The sequence below is a fragment of the Rattus norvegicus genome, chromosome 15 (genome assembly GCF_036323735.1).
Source record: "Rattus norvegicus strain BN/NHsdMcwi chromosome 15, GRCr8, whole genome shotgun sequence".
Lineage (NCBI taxonomy): Eukaryota > Metazoa > Chordata > Mammalia > Rodentia > Muridae > Rattus > Rattus norvegicus.
Window position 1 is genome coordinate 51,200,064 of NC_086033.1, and position 21,898 is coordinate 51,221,961.

Consider the following 21,898-nt stretch of genomic DNA (forward strand, 5'->3'; position numbering starts at 1 on the left):
AAATTAGGAAGGCTGTAGAGAAAGGGTAAAAGTGGGAAAGCCAGAGGGGCCTGAGGGAGAAACCAATGCCAAATTTACCATTCCCTGCTCTACCTGTCTGCCTTCTGTAGCTATCATCAAAATCGCAGATGGTTTGTTGTTGTCACCCCTCAGTTCCTAGGAGACCACAGCCCCAGCCTAGCCTGAGTTCTACATCTTCTTAAAGGACCAGAGTAAATAGCATGTGGTATTTATTACTTGCCTGTAATCCCAACATTTAGGAGGACAAGGCAGTGGGATCTTCAATTTGAGCCCAGCCATGGACTATGTGAGCTCATAAACATCACTTAATTTCCTGGCACTCTGCACCGCTGTTTAATTCAGCTCCTTTATTGACACAATGTTACTAGGGTGGTGTCAAGCAGTTGAAAGCAGGTACTGCTCTTGAAGAGGACCTGAGTTCAGTTACCAGCACCCATGTCAGATGGCTCACAACTACCTGTAACTCCAGCTTTCAAGAGATCACATGATCCTCAGTGGGTACCTGCATGCATGTATATACACACTCACACACAATTAAAAGTATAATAAAGAAGCTAAGGCACAAAGAAGACTAATCAAGGACTCAGGGCCAGCTGAGACCCTAGCACAAACAAACAAATGAAAAGTAAAAGAAAAAAAATTGAAACCACCTAAAGAATAGGCAACAACAAAACCTGGTGTTTTTCTCTTTTAATTATTTACCAGATTAAAAAAGAAAAAATAGTGATTGTTTTTCTTCACCCCCAGTATTCCATTTGCCAAAGCCAAGTGGGAGACAGTGATTCGTGCTCCTGGCCCGAGGCAAAGTTCTCCCTTCTGCTCCATGTTACCACAAGCAGGAGGGGCAGTGCAAAGAGGTCCAGGCAGTCACCGTCCCTGGGCAGCAGACTGGCAGTGTGGCTGTCATGTTTCTTCTCCACGCTGCCAACATAGCATTCAGATCTACATCTCCTGCCTGTTCTGCAGTCCACCGAAGCACAGAGCTGCCTGCAGGAGGCAGGGGCAGGGCAGGGCAGGGCAGGCCCAAGGCAGCACACAGCAGATGCAGCAGATGCAGCAGATGCAGCAGATGCAGCAGGCGAGTGCCACCTCCTCCTATTGCACATCCTGGCTCAGGCCCCCTGCCCTGAGTGGTGGATACATGGTAAGACGCTTCCAGATCCTAACAGGGAGCCTGCCAGTTGAGTGTCAGGCTCAAGAAACAGGTAAATGTGGTGCTCGCTGTGTGGCTTGCTCCAGAAAACACATCATTTATAATGGGGCCAAATTGAGAACCCAGCTTCTTTCACACCCTGGGGCCTGGAGTTTATTTGTGTTTCTCCTGCTCAAGTTCAAAAGACAGATTGATCCTTCCCCAACCTCATCAACAGACCTGCTTCTGCCTAAGATGGAAGTGGCCGTGGCCCCCAATCACATAAGCCCCCCGGAAACCGCCATGACCCCAACATTCAGAGCCACGAATGCCCAGAGACTGAGGAAGCATGTAGAGAAACGTCTTGTGGACAGCGTTTCTCCAGACACCCGGCTGTTGGTCTCTCTGAATAAAACTCGTTTGACTCCCATTCCAATAAAGCACAGGCTAGGGGAGTGAGTGGTTTAAAAACCTTGGGAGTGGAAGGGAGGGCTGGCTTTGATGGGCCAAGCTGCAAACCTTTCACCTTCACTGGCTGGAATGAAGTTGGTGGGTGAAGACAAACCTAACAGAGCCAATGGCAAGAACTGCAGGCTATGAAGACGATGGGTCAAACACAGAACTGTATAAATTGTGGCACTATAAAGACGAGAAGGTAGGTCCATGACATCACCAGAGCACGCCTCCATAGCATGGCTTCCAGAAGTTGGATCTGTCCTGGTATGAGCGGCAGCATCCAGATATATCCAGGTGGTTCTTTCCTCCTCTTCTGACAACTTCTCAGTGTTTTTCATTAAATAACTATGTACACGCACAAAGCTGCATCTCTAATACATGAGGGTCCTTTGCTTGAATTCCTGCAATGGCTTTAGAGAGTTGGCTCCAATTGCCTTTTTGGAGATTTACTGCTTGGGACCAAACCTGCAAGAAGAAAAGATAATATTCAATAGGAAGTCCTACAACCAAAGCATCCCAAAGCTTGACCATCTGCTTCTCCATGTACATAACCACTTCTCCCTTGCAGGGTTTTGGGATCTGAGTTCTAGGGATGGAATCTGTCAGTTCTATGCCTGGCTCCTCCTATCAGCCAGAGTCACGTGTCTAGGACATGGGAAATAGCTCCGTACCTCCTTCTGATAAGGATAGTTTCTCAAGTTCAGCTTCAAGTTCAGCATCCAAGATCCTAGGCTTAGGCACACTGTTGGTATAAAGCGTCTCATGGGGGTTTTCGAGCAGGTCCAAAGGTTCTTTGGTGGTGTCCTGAAGGAGGATGTCCAACTCCTTCTCCAGTTCCTCACTGTCAAAATCTGGGAGAGAGAAGGCGCATTAGCCCCAGGAGAGAAATGGACCTATATGCCTAAGGACAGCTTGGCTTTCACAGCCCAGCAGCACCTTTGCAGGTCAGCAGCCACATGCGGCATGAGGCAAAGGGTACCTTAGGCAGATATTCTCTCTATAAGCAGAGCTGGGCTGTCAGATGGGTATGGTCCACTGATCCCAGGAAACTGGCCCTGCCTTCCCTGTGCCCTGAGAGAGGACTGCTGGTCAGAAGCTTTATCAGTATGGAGAAGGAGTACAGAGGACCCTCAGAATAGCTGTCAGGGAGAGAACATCAATTCCCTCCAACTACCCATGCAGATGAGCCTCAGAGAAGGGTCAAGTTCATGATCAGACCTGTCCTGGCCTAGGAAGTGAGGTCTCTCAGAAAGGAGGGAAGAGTCTCCTTGTCAACTCACCTAAACCATTGGTTACCCCACCAGCTAGAGTCTGAGAAACTTCATCCTGCGTGTCACACAGCTGTAAGACACAAACATAAAGAAGGGAATGGTGGCTCTGGGCAGCTCAAAGCCTTGGGGTAATACTCAGGACTACAGAGATCTGATAGTCAAGGAATGGTTCCTTTCAGGTACGAGGCTGAGTCAAGTTTGGAAAAGAGGCTCAAAGTAAGTCAACCACGTTCTCTACAACTCCTTTCTCATGAACTCTCCCAGGCCCCTGTACCTCCTGGATCTGATCCACAAGGCTCTCTGCCTTCTCCACTGTGACATCCTTCATGGAGAGTTTCAAGGCTCCCACACCAGCTTGGTAGGCATTAAAAACCTAAAGAGAAGACCAAGTTATTTGTGCAACATTTATCAAAATACAACCTTGTTTCATCACCAAAGCTGGCTTTGGGCTTGGCCACCCAAGGTCAATTCACCTCACACCCATAGAAGTTAAACTTCCCAACCAGAAAGAGAACCCAGCCACACCCTGGAAGAACCCAGGATGCCCTGAAACAGCAGGCACAAGGGAGGGAGTCAGTGTGGGAGACTGGGACCAGAGGGCACGGAGGGGCGTGGCTACCATCTGGTCTGTCTGCGAGGCATAGATGCGATCCAGGATGCCTTGAACAGTGTCCAGCTTGGCGTGCAGCGCCTCAATGCGTTTCTCTGTCCTCTGCTTGGCCTTGAGAGACCTCAGTGCCTGGCGGGTACAGAAGCAGATCAGGATGGGACATGGCAGGCCACACAGCCAGTACAAACCACAGCCACAGAACACTCCAGGCCTTCTCTCTATAAAGTAAGCTGTGGTGCCTGAGCCACCTGTAGATGCTGCTCCCTGAACCCCAATCAGACTGTTCTCTGAACCTCTGGGCCCCTGTCTCTGACAGTTGGGGATACCACTCCAAGGCTGCAGAAGGGAACCTACCAGCTGCTTCTTCCCTGCTCGGCATGCCCGGCGGGCTTCCTCTTTGCACCTGTGGAAGAACAGACGAAGAGGGCTGGGCTGTGGCAGGGTCTCAAATAATGTTCAAGGGCACTTAGTCAAAGGAGCTTCAGACCTGAAGTCAACAATCCACTAAACCTGTAGCCACAGCGATAGCCAACTACCTACTGGCAGTCTCATAGAAGCTTCAGCTCTATATGTGGCAAGGCAAAGTGATCAGTTCTGAAGGTGAGAGAATTACACACACATCTTTTCACTGAAGGCATGGGATTGATCGCTACACACTGAAGACCTTGGCCATGGCCATGCCAACACTCCTGTGATTCTTTGAGAGAAGGAGTGAAGAATTCTAATTCAGTATGCTTGTCTGCCAAACAGGAAAGCATCTGTGGCTCCTACCAAGGATGCCTATAAAAAAAGCCCAAGGGAAATGCAAGAAATCCTTAAACAGGCCCTGTGCTGGCACAGAGCTGCCTTACTATCTCCTCACAGGTAGGACACCAGGCTTCAGAAGAACATTAACGAGATGTTAACAGTTGTAATCACCAGTCAATTTTCTCCTTTACTTTCTGCTGCTTTCTTTCCTTTGAGTCTTCTGTACGGAGTACCTAGTAATTGTGTAAAGAGTAACTTTTTTTTGCAATGCTGAGAGCAAATCCATGGCTTCAATGCATACTAGATAAGCACCCTGCAAATGCAGATATACTCCTAGTGGGGTTTTGTGTTGTATTTGTTTTTTAAAAGATCCACTCACTGGGGCTCCAGAGTCAGCCAGGTAGGGAAGGAGATTGATTACCTCTCAGACTCTTGGGATAACGACTCAACCTTTTGAGAGAGGAGCTGTTCACTCTGCATCAGCTGGTAGACCCCAACATCCACGTCGTTGACAGGAGACACCTTGGCATGTGGTCCCCTGGCAAACTTCACAATCTGGGGGACAGGGACAAATTACTGCTGTCCCTACCACACAAGCTGAGAAATCCACCACCAGGCCTGGGTATATGCGTGCAGACCAACTCATTTTGAGTCCATGAAACATACACACATGCACATGCATGCACTCACGGACAGGCATGCTTCCACACCTTCTCTCCATTCTGCTCTAAGACAGTGACTCTCTTCTCCTTCTGTAGCTGCAGCAGCACGAGGTAGAAGGTTCTCTCATCTGGGCAGGAGTTGGCGCACAGAGCACTCAGTTCTGACAGAGCCACCACAGGGTGGGAGGAGAGGGGTGAGTTCTGGTACAGGCGATACACCTCCTCAGCCTTTTCCTGCAGGGAATGCAAAGAGATTCAAGGCCCTGGTTACCACTACAAGATGCATGAGCTTTGACCCTGAACTTCAGACCCAGGAGGCCAGAATGTTAAGACCGGCAAAGTACTGACCCATCCAAAGTGGCAGCTTAAAAAGCAGCCGAGGGAGATGGCTCAGTTGGTAAAGTGCCTGCTGGCAAGAAGAAGACTTGAGTTTGAATGCCCAGAACTCAGGTAAGGACCAGGCATTGCCACAGCATGTATCTGCAACCCAGCAGCGGTGTGGCCAAGACAGGCAGATACCTAGGCTCAGTGGCCAGTCAGCCTTGCCAAACAGTGAGCTCCAGATTCAGCGAGAGACTGCCGCAAAAACTAAGGTAGGCCTGTGGGATGACTGAGCAGGTGAGGGTACTTGTCCCCATTCCTGATAACTGGGACTCACATGGTAGACGGGGAAAACTGACTCACACAGACCATCTGACCATGCAGGAAAACCACAGGGCACGCGGGCGCTCACGTGGGTGTGCACACACACAAAATAAGTAAATGAAAAAATACATATAAGTAGAATGAATATAGTACACAGTACTATACCACACACACACAGGGAAAAGGGTCTGTATACTTAGACTTTGGAAGAGAGCAGTGGCTGCATGAAATAAGAGGTACAAAGTGGCAGTAGCTCCATTCATGCTTGTGCACCTGGGGCTGCATATGGCCATGTCTGTTGGGCCTGAGGCTCCTTATAGGAGGAATAAGACAGAGGGCAGAGTAGAACCTGCTGTGATCAAAAGCCAAAGCTCACTTCCAGCTTAGCCCATGACCTTACGCCTGCCAGTCTACCAGACAGATCCTCAGCTTCTTGAACACAGACTAAGAATATGATAATCCCCTTTCCATCCTGGTGTCTCCATTTATGAGGAACTGCAGATGTGCATGCTATTATGGCTGTATAAATAGTTGAAAGGAAAAACCTGTGATAGACAGGAGGAATATGCAGGCTACACTAGGGAGAAGATTAAGAAATAGAAGTGCCAAAGAACAGTGCCACTTTCCCTCCAACATGGGATTTCAGAGGGTTCTTAAACATAATTCAAAGCCCATGGATCACAATGTTGAAGGGTGAGCCATTCCTACGTGAAAGAGGTTGAGGTGTGTAAGAACAGCAGGTCCTGGCACAGAAGTGTGAGCTCACATGGTACGTGTGTGTGTGTGTGTGTGTGTGTGTGTGTGTGTGTGTGTGTGTGTCTGGGAGAAGAGAAGCATGTCAACACTGTATAAAATGAACATCACACCTTTCTTCTTTATTCTGCAGAGGACAGGTGGTTATCAAGAAGCCACGGCTGGACTGTCAGAGAACAAACAGTGACAAAGGATGGGATGAAAAGTCAGGATTAGAGGCAGGGAAGCCATTTATGCAAGAAGAGCCATCACTACCTCTCTGAAGAGGACAGCATTTAGGAAACAGAGAGATGCAGTAGATCCCAGCAAAACTTAAAGGACAAAAGTAACCACCCATGGTGTGTGAACAAGGACTGAGGTGAAAGGGAGCTTGTTTACATCTGAGGTGACTCATATATAAGACTACAGGAGACACCTGTCTCGAACACTAACATTCCACTTTGGACAAGTTGGTTTGGGGCATCTAAAGAGACACATCAGATGTGCAAGCCTGAAAGGAGACTGTAGGAGAGCCCTCAAGCTCCCAGCATACAGAGGGCATCAAGACACAAGTATGAGTGAGAAAACACAAGGAGATTCACAAGACAGTGACAAGCTTAAGGACGACCAATGTGGAAATAGTGATCTGACCCATAGGATAGCCTGGGGGGAACCAAAGAGAACCCACAGTTCCCTGTGAACAAAACCAGGGAAAGGAACCATTGTAAGAAGCAAGTGGCCAACCACATTCAAGACAGTACACAAGAGTTCAGCAAGACAGAGCCTTTAGACCAACAACCCCTCCCAGAAAGACCCACCATTCACAGCGACAATGGCTAAAAGCAGTGTGACAGCCACATACAGACTCAGTACACAGCATTAGTAAAATGGATGGAGGAAACTGGCTGTCTGGCCAAGGAAGACAGGGCTTTCCCTCACCACACAAACACAAATATTTGAGAACTGAAATGTAAATTAAAAAATAGGCACAAAGTAATTAGAATAAAAAAGAAGCTAGAAATATAGTACCCTGGTAGAGCATTTGCTTAGCACACACAAGGCTATACTTGTGGCAAAAGATACTCTTGTAAGCAGGACCAGCAATTAGTACTCAAAAGGAAAACCTGGGAGCTCTCACTGCAGACATGAAAACTTCTACATCATGAGGGTTGGCAAGGTGGCTCACCAGGTAAAAAAAAGCACCTGTTGCCAAGCAAGCCCATCATAGTTCAGTCTCCTGGATCATATGGTTGGAGGGGAAGGGACTCCTGCAAGTTGTCCTCTGACTTCCATGTGTATCCTGTAATGAGCAATTCCATACACATACACACAGATTCAGGCACACACAAACAAATGATTTTTTTTTTTTACTTGAAGGACAATCACAAATAAAACTTAAACAAGAATCTAAGGAGCAATATTTCTACCTTTGGGAATGGGGACATGGCTCAGTGGGTAGGAGCATTTGCTGCTAAAGCATGAGGACCTGAATTTGACCTCATAGCACTCACAGAGAAAACAGTCCATGGCTGACCCTCTGTAACCCTAGTGCTGTGCAGGGACGAGACTTGGGCTTGCTGGATACCAGCCTAGCTCTAGGTTCAGTGAGAGACCCTGGCTCAAGAGGACGTACACACACACACACACACACACACACACACACACACACACACACACACACATTTTACATCTTTGATTCCTAATGCACAGGTATGTACAATAAAGAACTTCTACAAATTAATAAGAAAGACAGGCAATGTAGCATAAAAACAGGTAAAAGATAGAAACAGGCAATTCTTGAAAGGGCCATGTAAATGGTAGATAAGATAGGTTAAAAAAATGAGGATCTAACAAGATGGTAGTAGAGTGATTGCCAAGCAAGCCCAAGGCTCGGGGTTTGATCTCCAGCCACACATAAACATTTTTTAAAAGGTGCTAGACATATCAAAAGAAAGTAATTTAAAAGATTGGCATCAGCCAATGCTGACAAGGATGTGAAGAGCTAGCTTTCTAAGACACTCTTGATTAAAGTAAACACAAACCCCTAAAACTACAGTATTGCAGGGCTCATATCTATGAGTCCAGCGTGTCAGAGGCTGAGGCAGGATCACCACAAACTGAGACCAACTTAGACTACACTGTGAAAGTCATTTCAACACTGCACACGCGCGCGCCCGCACACACACACACACACACATACACACACACACACACACATACTCATGCACACCCCCAGGTAATTATTTTTTATGTGTGTGGTTATATGTGTTCACATGTGTGTGCACATGTATGTAGGTACTCGTGGGGGGGGTGCATGTGGAGTCCACCAGGTATATTCTGCAATCCCTCTCCATCGTAGATTTTCAAGATGGGTATATAATTCAGCTAGACTGGCTGGCTAGCAAGCCCCAGCACTCCTCCCACCTCTGCTTCCTAGCCCTGGAATTTTAAGTGCTATCCTCTGCCCATGGCTTCTTATGTGGGTGCTATGGATTCAAACCCAGGTCTGTACTTAACCAACTGAGCTACCCCACTGGTATCTAACTGGGCAATTATTTTTGTTAAACATGTAAAAGGCACAGAACTACAAAGATGGAAAAGCAAGAGAAACTGTAATGACTTAAAGTCCACTTGTGGGAACCCCTGCATAAATGGTGGTAGACAGATCTACAGATTACTGTACAGCTGTCAAAAAAGATAAGCGAGATTTACACCACATAGGACACAGAAAGATGCTCCCAACATATTAAAGCGGAAAAAAGCAAGCTATGGAGCAATTTTATTTCTAGAAAGACGATGGAGTGGATACAGGCATGTGTATATTCATTCTTCAACAAATATTTATTGACTACTAGATACTAGACATCTCCCAGGGGCCTAAAGTTCATGGGATTCCTTTTGAGAGGATGGCAGGCAATAAACAAGTACACGTGGAGCTTTTTCAGTTATCAGTAAACACTAAAAGGAAAATTAAATGTGTCTGGAGAGATGCTGGCTCAGCAGGTTAAAGAGGCTGAGTGCAAGCGCAGTGACTCAGGAACACAAGTAAAAGCCAGATTTGATGGCATGCATCTGTAACCCCCACACTCCCATATGGAGTGGGGAAATGGGCACAGGACAACTAACTAACTGCCTGCAAGTTAATGGGCCAGCCAGCCTGGAGTTCACTGGAGGGCAGAAACAAAAGGATCCTGCCTCAAAGCAAGGTGCAAGGAGGGAATCAAGTCTCAAAAGCTGTCCTCTGACCTCCACACATGCGCCATGACGATCCATATCTACACACACACACACAATCATACACATACACATCACAACACTATTGAAAACAGAGTAGTTGGTCTGTAAGAACAATGTGAGCCAGGCAGTGTTGCACATGCTTTGTTCCCAGCACTAGGGAGGCAGGCAGAGGCAGGGCTATTAAGAGAAAACCTGTCTTGAAAAACCAAAAGACCTGCCATACTGCGTATATAGCACACCCCTAGAAATGCTTCAACTTCTCAGTCCTGCCCCAGATAAGACTAGCATCTGGGGTACTCAGTCTTCATCTTGCTTAGGCTTGTGCCAGGCATAGGACATCTGGTGCACCTGCCTGAGCCTTAATGCTGAAGATACAAGGCATGAATGCTAAACCATCACAACGCAGCCAAAGTGAAGAACAGTGATGATGAACAGCCAGAGTCCCAAGCACAAAGGGTAATGAGACTGTGTCAAAGCCAACTGGTTCAAAGGTGGAAGTATTAGAACTATCTTATCCCAGATGCCTGCCACCTCTGTCTGTCTGTCTGTCTGTCTGTCTGTCTGTCTGTCTCTCTCTCTCTCTCTCTCTCTCTCTGTGTGTGTGTGTGTGTGTGTGTGTGTGAAACCATAGCGGGGCCAGCACCACCAACATGACCATGACTGGCATGCTGGTGGCATGGCATACTCTCCTGCCAAGGTTATGTGTGGAGATCAGGAAAGGTGCTAATCTATGGAAAGCAGGGAGACATGTTGTAACTGCAGATCTCAAGAGGTCTAAACCTGTGGCAATCCTGAAGAAACTGGTCAGGCCACCAGTGTCTGCAAATGGAGACAAACCAGCAGCAGCATTTTTGATGCAATGAAAAAAGGTTGGAAGAAAAGGTGTCATCACAGTTCAGGGTAGAGAAAATTGAACACAAACTGGAAACTGCTAAAAGTATCCAATTTGACCAAAGATAAATTCCTATACTCTATTCATCCCTCAAGAAGTCAAAGTGTGGATTTCAGGACACCTGTGCTCTACTGACTGAAAATAAAATTTCTAGCATCCAGCCTCCTGTCCATCCACTACCAGAGACTCGTGGCACGCTCACTGAAGATACCACAAAAAGGTTTAGGTGTGCCAAAAGCTGGTCCTCAGGTTGTAGCAGGCACAGTTCTGGCTTATAGTAAGGACTGAAAGATCAGCTTTAGGATGTGACTACAGCAGTGCCACGCTTAAAGAAGAGGAGCTGACCTTAGACTTAGAAAGCTGTAAAGGAAGGACACAGTAATCTCACCACCGATGTCAACACGGTGAGGTAAAGACAGCAGAATCACCTGGAACCTAGTTTGTACAATGTGCAGCAGCAGAAACAAGAGAAACTGCCTCAAAACAAGGTGAAAGCAGAGAACTGGCTCCCGAGAAGTTGACCTTTTGACTGTCACATATGCCATGGTGTGAACATCTGCAGTCACACATACACAAACACAAATAAAGAAATCTTTATAAAAAAAAAAAAAAAGAAAGTCTAGAAAGGCCATTGACCCCAAAAGCATTACCATACTTTTGAAAAATCTAAAGGCAGAACCAGATGAGCAACTGGCAGGGCTTACAGACAGCTGGCTGAGCTGAGCTGAGGGGTGGATATGGGACATGGAAGAGAATGAAAGGACAGTGGGAGAATGAAAGGACAGTGGGAGATGCCCGCAGTGCCACAGAAAAAGGCAGTTTGGATGCTGGGAGATGCTGTGCTCTGCTTTGGTGCATTTGAGCCTGCTGAGGGTAAGGCCGGCTGATGAAGACTGAAAATATTGCATAGAAATTATAATACTCAAAATCCCCACAACGGCCTTATCAAGAATGCAGATAATGAAGAACTCTGGATCTGTGGTACTATGCTTGGAGTTTTTGTGAACACAACAGAAAAAGAAATCATGGATCCAAGGATGCTGTAGAAAGTCACTTTACTGAATGTAGCTGGGAAGCCTCTGTTAACAGCAGTCTTTTAAAAAAAGAGGATCCTAGAACGGGTACAAGGGATGACATAGGAGAGAGAATGGGTAGTAATATGGGAGAGGGCAAATTCTAAATTCTAGAATCATAATTCACCTCTTTTTGTTTGTCTGTTTTGTTCAGACAGGGTTTTTCTATGTAGTCCTGGCTGTCCTGGGACTTGCCCTGTAGACCAGGCTGGCCTGAAATTTAGAGAGACCACCTACCTCTGCCTCCTGAGTGCTGGGGTTGAGTGAGCCACCACCGACCAGTATAATTCACCATTTTTAACGAATTGGGACAGGAAGCTCAAAGCAGGGTTCTTCAGCAATGACTTCAGAGAAGTCAGCTGAAGACAGTGACTAAGGTATAGGCTGGCAGATGCCCAAGGAAATCACAACCACCAGATGAAGTCAAAGGGAGCCTGTTGTGCAGAGGTGGGATAACTATGTTCAAAGATTGTTACAATTTCACGGCAACCTTTATAGAACAAAACTTGGTGCAACATTTTAAAAGGGCTCTTAGGATGACAGAAAGTTTGTTTAGTATTCACAAAGTTCCAAGTTCAATCCTAGGTACTGAGGAAAAAAACTCATCTGGGTCAATGAGTTAACTCAGCAGGTCAAGGCTGGAGAGCCATGTCTGAAGAGCTAGGCTCAGTCTCTGAGACCCACATGGTGGAAGGAGAGAACTACCCCTGCAAGTTGCCCTCTGACCTCCATTTGCATTAACAGTTCCCACCCTCACCACTAAACAAAATAAACATAATAAAAACTTAAAGTAACCACTGAGATCTTCACATGTAGAAATGGAAAAGGGACACACCCAAAAATAGGAAAGGGACAACAAAAAAGAAATTTTTTTGTATCTTTCTATTTTAAACAGCACAATCATGGACAATTTTGTTTTGTTTTTCTTCTTTTTGTCGAATTCCTTTGTCTAGCCTTAGGAAAATCAGTGTTCCTGACATGTTCCTCTCTATAAACACCTTTTTCTTCTCTACCCAACAAGAGAAAACAGGACTACTCATCAACATATTGAAATCAGGTGTCACCAAATAGAATGTGAAGTATCTGCTTAGTAACAGGAGGTGGTACGGCATCACTTTTGTGTCTGTTGAGCTCTTGGCCTGCTTCTCTGTGACACAGGATTAGACTGACTACATCACTTTAGAAAGTGACTATGGTTCCTGTTAGCTTCATTAAGTCCTGTGTGGAACAGGAGAGCTGTTTCATGGCTTCTCGAGGCTCTGAGGTCACATTTGTCAGCACATGGCCTGGGTAAAGGTAGCAAGTAAAGAAGCTGACTGGGCAGCAGAGAAAGAAGGGATGGCACCTGGTGGCCTCATCCAAAAAGAAGAGAGGGGACACTGATAAGCAAGCTACTGAGAAGTTGGAGGGAAAAGAAGAATCATGGGAAACCAGAGCTTAGCAAGAAGGCTGGGCTAGAGCTCACAGCAGAGCGCTCGCCCAATGCACACAAGGCCCTAGGTGCAATCCCAAGTACAATAATAAATACAATAACTTAATAATAAAATTCTGGGAATTCCTTGCCAGTAAACTAGAGACAGCAGAGCACACTCTAAACTATAGCTTATCATTAACGTCCCCAAATGTCCAGAAGTGATCAGCTGTCTGTTACTGACAACTCCTGACAGAGCTCACCCTGGAAATGTGATAATAACCCAATGAATTCATAATCCGACAAATTTCAAAGCAAAAGACGGAGTGAAGACCTGGTCCTTAGCCCCATTACTTGGCAAAGAGACAGCATTTCCCTAAGAAGGTTGTGGTGAGGGCTGGAGAGATGGCTCAGCGGTTAAGAGCACCCAACTGCTCTTCCAGAGGTCCTGAGTTCAATTCCCAGCAACCACATGGTGGCTCACAACCATCTGTAAAGAGATCCGATGCCCTCTTCTGGTATATCTGAAGGTAGCTACAGTGTACTTATATATAATAAATGAATAAATAAATCTAAAAAAAAAAAAGAAGAAGGTTGTGGTGATCCTGTCACACCCGGTGCCACCCCACCCCTCTCCTGCACACCCACCTTAAGCAGCTCCACAGCCACCAGCACCTCCTCCGCTGGAACTTTGTTATCCCCCAGCATGTTAGAAAGAGTCCACTTGAGGGGCTTCAGCAGAAAGACTCCAACCCCCCAGGAAATCCAGCTGCTGTCCACACTGGCCATGAAGTCTGATTCTCGCTGCAGCTCACCTCGACTGCAGAGAGAGAGAAAGGCATGTAAAGATGTGTAGTGGCGATGGCCTGTCCTGGTCCCTACTTACCCTTTACCCCCAGAGGCATGATATCATCACCATCACCTGTCTATTCTGTACCAGCTACCAGCAGTGTCACCTGCACTCGGTGCTCAGCCTCCTAGTCACTTAGCACCATAGATGGTATCACCAGCATGTTAACTAAAGAGGAGAATGATGATCTAAGAAGGCAAAGGCAGCCAGATGGCAACTAGTTCGTCTGGCCTCAAAAAATGCAAGTGTCCCACTAAGACAACAGAGGCCCAAAAGGCTTCACTGGGCCTATGTGGAGGTTTTCTTCTATCAAGAGGGTTGGGAACAATCAAATGAAAAACTCTGTGCATTTTGCAGACCTCAGGAAGAAGGCCAAAAGCTACACAGATTGGGGTTTTATGCTATCTCTAAGCTAGGCTGCAAGCGTGATGCATTCCCTGGCAGCAGTAACAACAGCAAACAAGTCTACTAAATGCTTGCCATGGACGGTTACTGTGAAGGGCTGTATGAAGATCCTCAAGTTCTCATGATAGACCTAGATAATTGGTCAACCTAAGGCTTACAGGTGGCAGCTGTATCCTATGCAGGCCACAGTTTGGAAAACAGTAAAGCCAGGATCTGGGCACAGCTGTGTGGCCCTTGAGCAAAGCTGTGGATGTGTAAATATCAAATCTGGACAATACCAGGCTGTTTCAAGGATCAGTAGCCAGAAGAGGTCAAGGTGTTAAAGGTCTCTGGATTTGGACAAGACTGTCCTGAATCAGGTAGCCCATTTTGGTTTTGTCCCTGGCTGACTGAACTGTTTTCCACCTCTGGCATCAGGTAAAACGTTTTCTGAAGCACATTTTCTAGAGGAGAATTTCAGAAAGGTTTCTTAGGCCAAGGTTAGGCAATGAAAGGTATTGGGAACAGCAGTAAAGAAGGGTGACCATTTAATGAGAAAGCATTACTCTAAAACAAACACAAGACCTTTGGCTCTCTCTTTATTCATTGAAAGAGACATAGTGCTAGGCTAGGCTGGGCATGATACATATAGTATAAAATACAAATGATTTAGAATTCAAAGGAAGGATCCAGTCCTGGGGTTATTCTAGCTGTGTAACCTGGAATAGGTTACTTGATCTCTCTGAGATTGTTTATTTTTAAAGATAATACCTGTACCATCTTGCCCTAAATTATTAAAAAGGCCAGAGAATGGAGTTTGACAGTATCTGAAACCATGAAGTATCGGTCACCTCTTCAAGCATGACCTGAACACTGTACCTGTCACACACACTTATCACCTTTCAGAGGCCCTTTCAGAGGCCCCCAACTACACAGTTAAACTCTCCTCTCTGGTCCAAATAATCTCAGTCCTGGACATAACAGGAAAGGTTACTTGTGCGACCTGTGCCAGAATTCTTTAGTCAAGATGTCTATAATCTCACGAGTATTCGCTCCTTAGCTCTGTTCTTTCTTAGTTCAAAGTACCCCTCTCAGAGATCTGCTGCAGAGGTAATGCAAATCTGGAGGTCCTGTTGAAGTAACTGCATAACAGGATCCCTGTTCAAGTGTCCCGCTGACACCTCTCAAGGATGGATCTCGTCTGGACCATTCTGACTATCCCAGACACTCCAACCACCCCAGTCCCTCTTTCTCTGAGTCCAGACATCCATCCGTGGAGCAGTCTCTTCATCTTCCTCCTCCTCCACCCACTGAACAAACCCTGGACGCTGAGTCTGGGCTGTCAAGGGGCAGGTCTGATGTCAGCCCGGGGGAGCCGCCCCCCGCCTCGCCCGCTCGGCCTCGGTCCTCACCGCAGCAGGTCCTGCAGCACGGTAGCCAGCCCCAACGGAACACTGCCTTTGCGCTGGAAGGCCTCCTGCAAGTCCCGCAGTCGCAAGCGCACAACCCCTTGGCGGCGGCTGTGGCTCAGCACCAACGGAGCCCAGAAGCCCATCTTGCTGTCCCAGTCGGTGCTGTTCACCTCGCGACTCCTCTTAAAAGCGGAGAACAGAAAAGACATGCGCTCCTCATCCTCCTCCCACTCGGGCGGCAGGAGGCCCGCCGGGTCTCCCCCGGTCGGGGCCTGGGCCTCCCGCTCCGGGGACCACATCGGAACCCCAGCCCCGCCAAGGAACCGAACACAAGCCTGGCCCGGGTCCCCTTCCGCCCCAGGTCCCTCTCGGCTTCCGTCCTTCCTTCACGCCCTCCTCCTCAGCCATCACGTCACCGCTGCCGCCAGTGTGATAAAAGTCTCGCAAGTCTTCAGGGCGCAGGCGTAGCGCTGCATTCATTTGGCCAGGACCGGGAGAAGAGGGCGTTCTTGCCCGAACGAGGCAGAACGCAGGCGCGGAACCTTCTTTCCGTGGCCTTTGTGCGACATGAAGGGTTTTGCGCGTGTGCGCAACCATAGAGTTTGGAGAAGCGTTCTAGAGAGGCTATCAATTGCACCTTCCCTGGTGGTTTGGGCTTAAGGTTAACCAAATTAGTGCTACTGGATCTGCAGGTAGATCGCGAACTGTCGATCTGTTTTAGCGCTCCTAGCCCAGAGACTTTAAAATTAAACAAACGCCCAAGATACCTTTCTTTCACTAGAGTATCAGTCAATTAACAAAAATGGTCCGAAAAACTCCATGACATTGGACACGTTTTTAGGGCTACAGATAGGATTATCACTTTCTTCCCGCTCTTTTGCTCTGGGGTGTCCATTTTCTCCTGAAAATTCATATTCTGCCAGGTCTTTAAAAAAAAGCCAGCATCATTCCAACTCTCATCTGGAGCTCCGGCTGCTACCAGTTCTGCTTCCTCGAAGGAGGGGGCAGACCGCGATGCAAGTGTCTTGCAATGACAGCGCTACTGCAGAAAATACTTTATGAAAGTATTAAAAGGTACTTTAGTACTGAAAAGTACTAAAAAGTACTTTAAGGTTTAAACCTTACTCTTAGTTACTTTTCAGTCTTGAGGAGTCTCACAAAAATCTGTTCAGTGTTGTGAATAAATTGTGGTGGTGGTAGTGTTATAGCCGGACCATTCTCACACAAAAGGAGACTGGGACGAGCTCTTTATGAATTTGAAGTTTACACAGACCCGGCCAAGGGCACGCACTCACCACAAGTCTAGAGAGACGGCTCCGGTTAAAGACAGGTTTATAAAGGGAAAAAACACAGGTTCCATACTACCAGTAACGCTTGCGTTGGCAAGCACGACAGGATACAAACTTTTAACAAAAATGAAACACAGGTATAGTAAGTACCATGGCGTCTCTCCTTGATTAGGGAGCATAAAGCCTTCAGGTTACAGAAGCAGAACAATGCAGGTTAGTAATGATTCCCATAATTACCGTGTGTTTAAAAGTATGTTTCTTACTTCTATGCAAGCGCACCGCGTAGTGCAGTGCCCACAAAGGCCAGAAGAGGGAGTCGGGTGGATTCCCCCGGAATTGTAGAATTGTAGTTTTACAATTCTCTTGCACTGTAGGTGACTACAGATCCAGCCCCATCAAGCAAGCAAACAACCTAAAGGGTGAAAGGAACTGTTGGTGTAAAGTTCAAAAGTAAAGCGAAAGTTAGTTTGGGCATGGAAAAAAAGTAATTTCTGTTAACAATTGCCTTTATAAATTGGTATTTCCTAAAGGGGTATCTGAAGGAAATGTGATGCGTTTTGGGGTTTAGAGTAGTTGAAATAGCCTTAAGACTTTTCATAAGCATTGAGTTTTAATGAATTTTAATAAGCGTTCTGAAGGAGGAGAAGGGGTGTTTAGTTATGTGATGTATGTACCAATTGATATCTATGTACTATATTTCTCAAAGTGTGTTCAAAATATCTCACCTAACAATCTTTTTCTTTTTTCTTTTTCCAACAATCTTTTTCAAACGCTTTCGCTGTTGTTCTCATAGTTTGTAAGGTAAGTTTTCCCACTTTACCTGTTTTTTTTTTTACAGGAGAGGAAGCTGAATCAGGTGGGGAGGAGGAGAGCCAGAGAGGAGAGAGGTGGAAAGGAGAGGAGAAGTAGAGAGGGGGACAGAAGGGCAGGAGTAGAGAGGGAGGGAGGAGGGAGAGAGCTGAGCTACAAATATTAAATCTAATGAAACAAATCTGTACTGTGCTACCTGTCAGGCCCAGTAAATCAGCCGTGTCCCAAAAGAAACCAGGGTTTCTCAACCCAGCTAAGAGTTGAACTATTTACAGGAGAGCAAATTGCTGTATCTGGGGTCGCTTACATCTGAAAATTCCACTTCATTCATTGACCCTTCCAGGCAGTAAGGTTGGCTTCCACCTTCTGGAGACTGAAGAGGTAACTGGGAACAGAATCAGTGAAGCCAGGGACTGTTGGGTACAAGTCTCCAAACTGACCTTTAAGACATGAGTCTGCTGCAGGTATATGAGGAATGGTAGGAATCTTTATTCTAAGACTGGAGAACACAGTTTCACTCTACTGGGGAGGGGATATTTATTTGCTGATATCATAGATGGAATGATATCCCATTCCAGCTACATTCTACAAACATCCCCGAGGCTTCACACATTTTTGCTCTGTTCTAAGGATGTTCCAGGTCATTGCTCCTATTGTCTATTGTCCATTGTCCCATTGCTCCATTGTCAGGAGTCCTCTTTATTTCCATAGAAATATGCAAGCCCTCCAGTCTTATCCATTTATTTCTAATACTAGTTCCTAAGCCTGGGATTCACAGCCTTTAGGATGAGCCAAATGAGAAAAGTGAGAAATAAAATATTCACTGACTATGGGATTTACAGAGTCACCAGACTTGTTTCAGTTCTCCTCAGCTACCAGCATTGGTTCTGGAAGCTTTTCTACCATTGCTTGGTTCTGTCATCTCCTGTTCTTCTTGCTCTGCGTTTCTCTTTCCATAACCCTGCATACCTCTTTACTATGTATTAAGTGCCACACCACTCTAAGTCTCTGCTAATGTGCATCTCTCTGGCTAGTTTATGTGCCTTTGCAAACATGGACTGTGATCTTAATCATCTTTGTTTCTAGCAGAGTGCTAGGCACATCCTAGGGACTGTTTGTGAAACGGATAGATGGAGGAATTTAGTTTAAAAATCTATGAAAGCCTATAATTTATAGCATAAGAATATTTTCTTAGGACTGGAGAGATGGCTCAGCCATTAAAGGCTAGGCTCACAACCAAAACCAGAATATTTTCTTAGGTATAATATTAGGTAAAAACAACAATTGTATTTTTATTTACATAAATGTATTATTTGTTTCTTAGTGTATTTGAGCTCAAAACCCTCTAAATTAAATTGTCTTAATGATTGGACAGTTAGAAAAAGCTTGGAAGACCCTGTTTTGCTCCTCTTTTGCTGTGTCCAAACCATTATCACTTTCCATCTACTTTCTATCACTTTCCATCTACTCGTGACCATGACTTTCTAGAACAACACAGCAGCCATTTGGGAAGCTGGCAGTCCAGTTCACCCACTTAAAATCTTGGTATGGGGCTAGGAAGGTAACCTGGTGGGCAAAAGCATTTGCCACAAAAGCCTGAGGACTTGAGTTCAAGTTCTCATATAAAGTCAGGCAGCTGTCTCAAACAAGGTTGTCCTCTGGCCTCCACACTTACATGATTGCATGGTGTGCCCAAGTAGACAAGCGCGTGTGCACACGTGCGCACGCACACACACACACACACACACACACACACACACACACTCACAATTTAAAATAACTTATCATTGATAAGTATAATAATAAAAGATTACTATTTTCCCCTCCATCTTCAAGTCATTCTTTAGTGTAAAAGACTTAGAAGCCATCACTTCATCTTAATAAAATTTAAGACTAAACAACAGGGCTAGAGAGTCAGCTCAGTGGTTTAAAGCACTGTTGCTCCTGTAGAGGACCTGGGGTCAGTCCCCAGCACCCATATAGTGGCTCACAACCATCCACATTTCAAGTTCCATGGGATCTGATACTCTCTTCTAACTGAAGGTACCAGTTATGCATGTATTGCACATACATACATGCAGGCAAACTACTCAGATGCAAAATAAATCTAAAAAAGAATAAACCCAAACAAATTTTGTAGGGAATAGGGAGACAGCTCAGTGGGTAGAGTGGATGCCATGCAAGCCTGATATCTGAGTTTGAGTCCCAGAACCCACACAAAAATCCCAGGTGCAGAGGCACAGACCCATAATCTTATCACCACAGAGACAGAAACATGTAAATCCCCAGGGCGAACTGGTAGCTTAGGCAACTTGGTAAGCTCTGAACTGATGAGAGACCCTTCTGAAAAACAAAAACCAAGGTAGACTGCTCCTGAGAAACAACACCATGATTGGCCTCTGACCTCAATACACATGAACATATATTGAATGTACACACAACCACATACACTTATATACCTACATGACCACTAACTCACAATCCCACATATACAAAATACCCGCCAATAACAACAACAGATTCACAATTCTCCGTGGGCATTTTTAGGAAGGAAGCTAAGCGCTTGTTGTGGCTATAGGCCCTGGATCCATTCTGTTTATATTCCTCACATTCTCTGAGTGGACTCTATACACAGACAAAGAAGTGGGAAGAGTGGAAGAGCCAGAGGACAGGGAAGGCTCTGGGAAATGCTGTCTTTGAGACAAGACATGCTTATTGCATTCACGAACTCTGCAGCTGTGGCTCCCTGCACAAACTCAAGTCAACATTCCAACAGGTAGCACCAATGGGACTCAGTGGGTTACTAGCCAAAAAAGGAGAGGCATTAGATGAGAAAGATGTGTGTGTTGGAGGGGAGAAGGGGAAAGGAGTTAGGTACACATGATCAAGATGCATTGCTTACATGTGAGAAATTGCCAAACATGGAATAAAAGATATTCTGTTTTCTTAAAATGAAAGAGAAATGATCATTTGGAATCACTGTTGGTACATAAGGAATTACTGGTGTTTTTTTTTAAAAATAAACATTGACTCCTGAGACTTTGTTATTACCCATTATTGGTACCAGTTTTGAACTGGTGATGATGAGTCTTGGAGTTTTCTTTGTATGTATGTGTGTGTACATGTCCATATGTGCACATGTAAGGCATGCATACATGTATGCATGCATATGTATAAGGCCAACAGAGATTGACACTGAATGACTTCTTCAACAGCTCTCTGCCTCATCCCCCCCCCACTTTTCCAGTGAATTTTTATTTGTAGTTTCATCATGATTATCAGGTTCCCTGGGTAGGAACCATCATATACCCAGGCATATTACTCAGTGTTCTCTAGGACTATAATAGGACTTATAGAATGAATACATATATGGTATTATTAGAATGACTTACAAGCTGTGCTCTAGCTTGGTCTAGAACAGGTGGTTATCTTGTGGAATTTTCCCCTAATTAATTGAGTGAATAATAAAGACAAGATGCTAATCACCAGGCAAGGAAGAGGTGGGCCTTCCGGGTCCCAGAGAGAAAGAGGAAACTCAGGAGGAGAGTACTTCCTTTTTTGGATGGCAAGGCAGGATCAATAGGAGGTACCATGTAGACTGGGGACTGTTTGATCTGGTGGTGGAATCCACCAGAATCTACCACCAGAAGATTTCTAACATAGAATAGTTGATGAGTTTAGGATGACAGATTCCACATCCAGCAGCTGTGTCATCTGTTGATTCTAAACTAAGATTGTCTGGTATTTTCCATTTCCAGGCAATTCAACTGAGCAACAGAGCGTGGGTTGGTGAGAGTGCACCCCCCAGCTAGCCACAGAAATTTGGGAGTGCAAGGCGATTTAGCAGCAGCTAGCATGGGGGAACCGAGAGAGCGATTTTGTAGCTCTAGAGAGTCTGAGCCAGCATTGATGGGAAGGCGTTGGTAACAGGAGACATTCGGACTCAATCTCAGGCTCTGTACCAGGCTGGAAGCAGACTGAGACAGCCAGCAGGTGCCAAGCTGGCAACAGCATGGACTATTTGTTAATAATTATACGCTACATGGTTATGAACAGAAAGTCTAAGAATCTAGCAGTTTCTCAGTCCATGGGCTGGATGCCTCAGATTATCTGCAGTGTGTGCTGGAATCCTGAGGAAACAGGCCCCAATGCCAGGACAATGTCAAGACAAGAGCAAAAAGGAACTTAAGCCTCCATTTTCCATGTCCTTACATAGGCTTCCACAAGAAGGCATGGCCTGGCTTAGATCTGGATTAAAGATCTG

At 45.8% G+C, this 21,898-nt stretch overlaps 1 protein-coding gene across 2 annotated transcripts; it reads right to left on the reverse strand.

Annotated features, from left to right (window-relative positions):
- Positions 1 to 695: 695 nt before the first annotated feature.
- On the reverse strand, positions 696 to 15,929 carry Chmp7 (charged multivesicular body protein 7). 2 transcript variants are annotated; one of them, NM_001108872.1, is made up of 10 exons: positions 15,536 to 15,929; positions 13,538 to 13,709; positions 4,948 to 5,133; positions 4,659 to 4,792; positions 3,845 to 3,893; positions 3,500 to 3,619; positions 3,155 to 3,253; positions 2,890 to 2,950; positions 2,281 to 2,460; positions 696 to 2,074 (listed from the first exon to the last, which is right to left on the reverse strand). In NM_001108872.1, exons 1-10 carry the CDS (start codon positions 15,832 to 15,834, stop codon positions 2,022 to 2,024), a joined length of 1,353 nt encoding a protein of 450 aa, NP_001102342.1. In that variant the 5' UTR covers positions 15,835 to 15,929; the 3' UTR covers positions 696 to 2,021. The 2 variants fall into 2 exon arrangements, with proteins under 2 accessions (NP_001102342.1, XP_063130563.1); XM_063274493.1 differs by lacking the exon at positions 2,890 to 2,950 and having other exon boundaries at positions 697 to 2,074; positions 15,536 to 15,924.
- Positions 15,930 to 21,898: the final 5,969 nt, after the last annotated feature.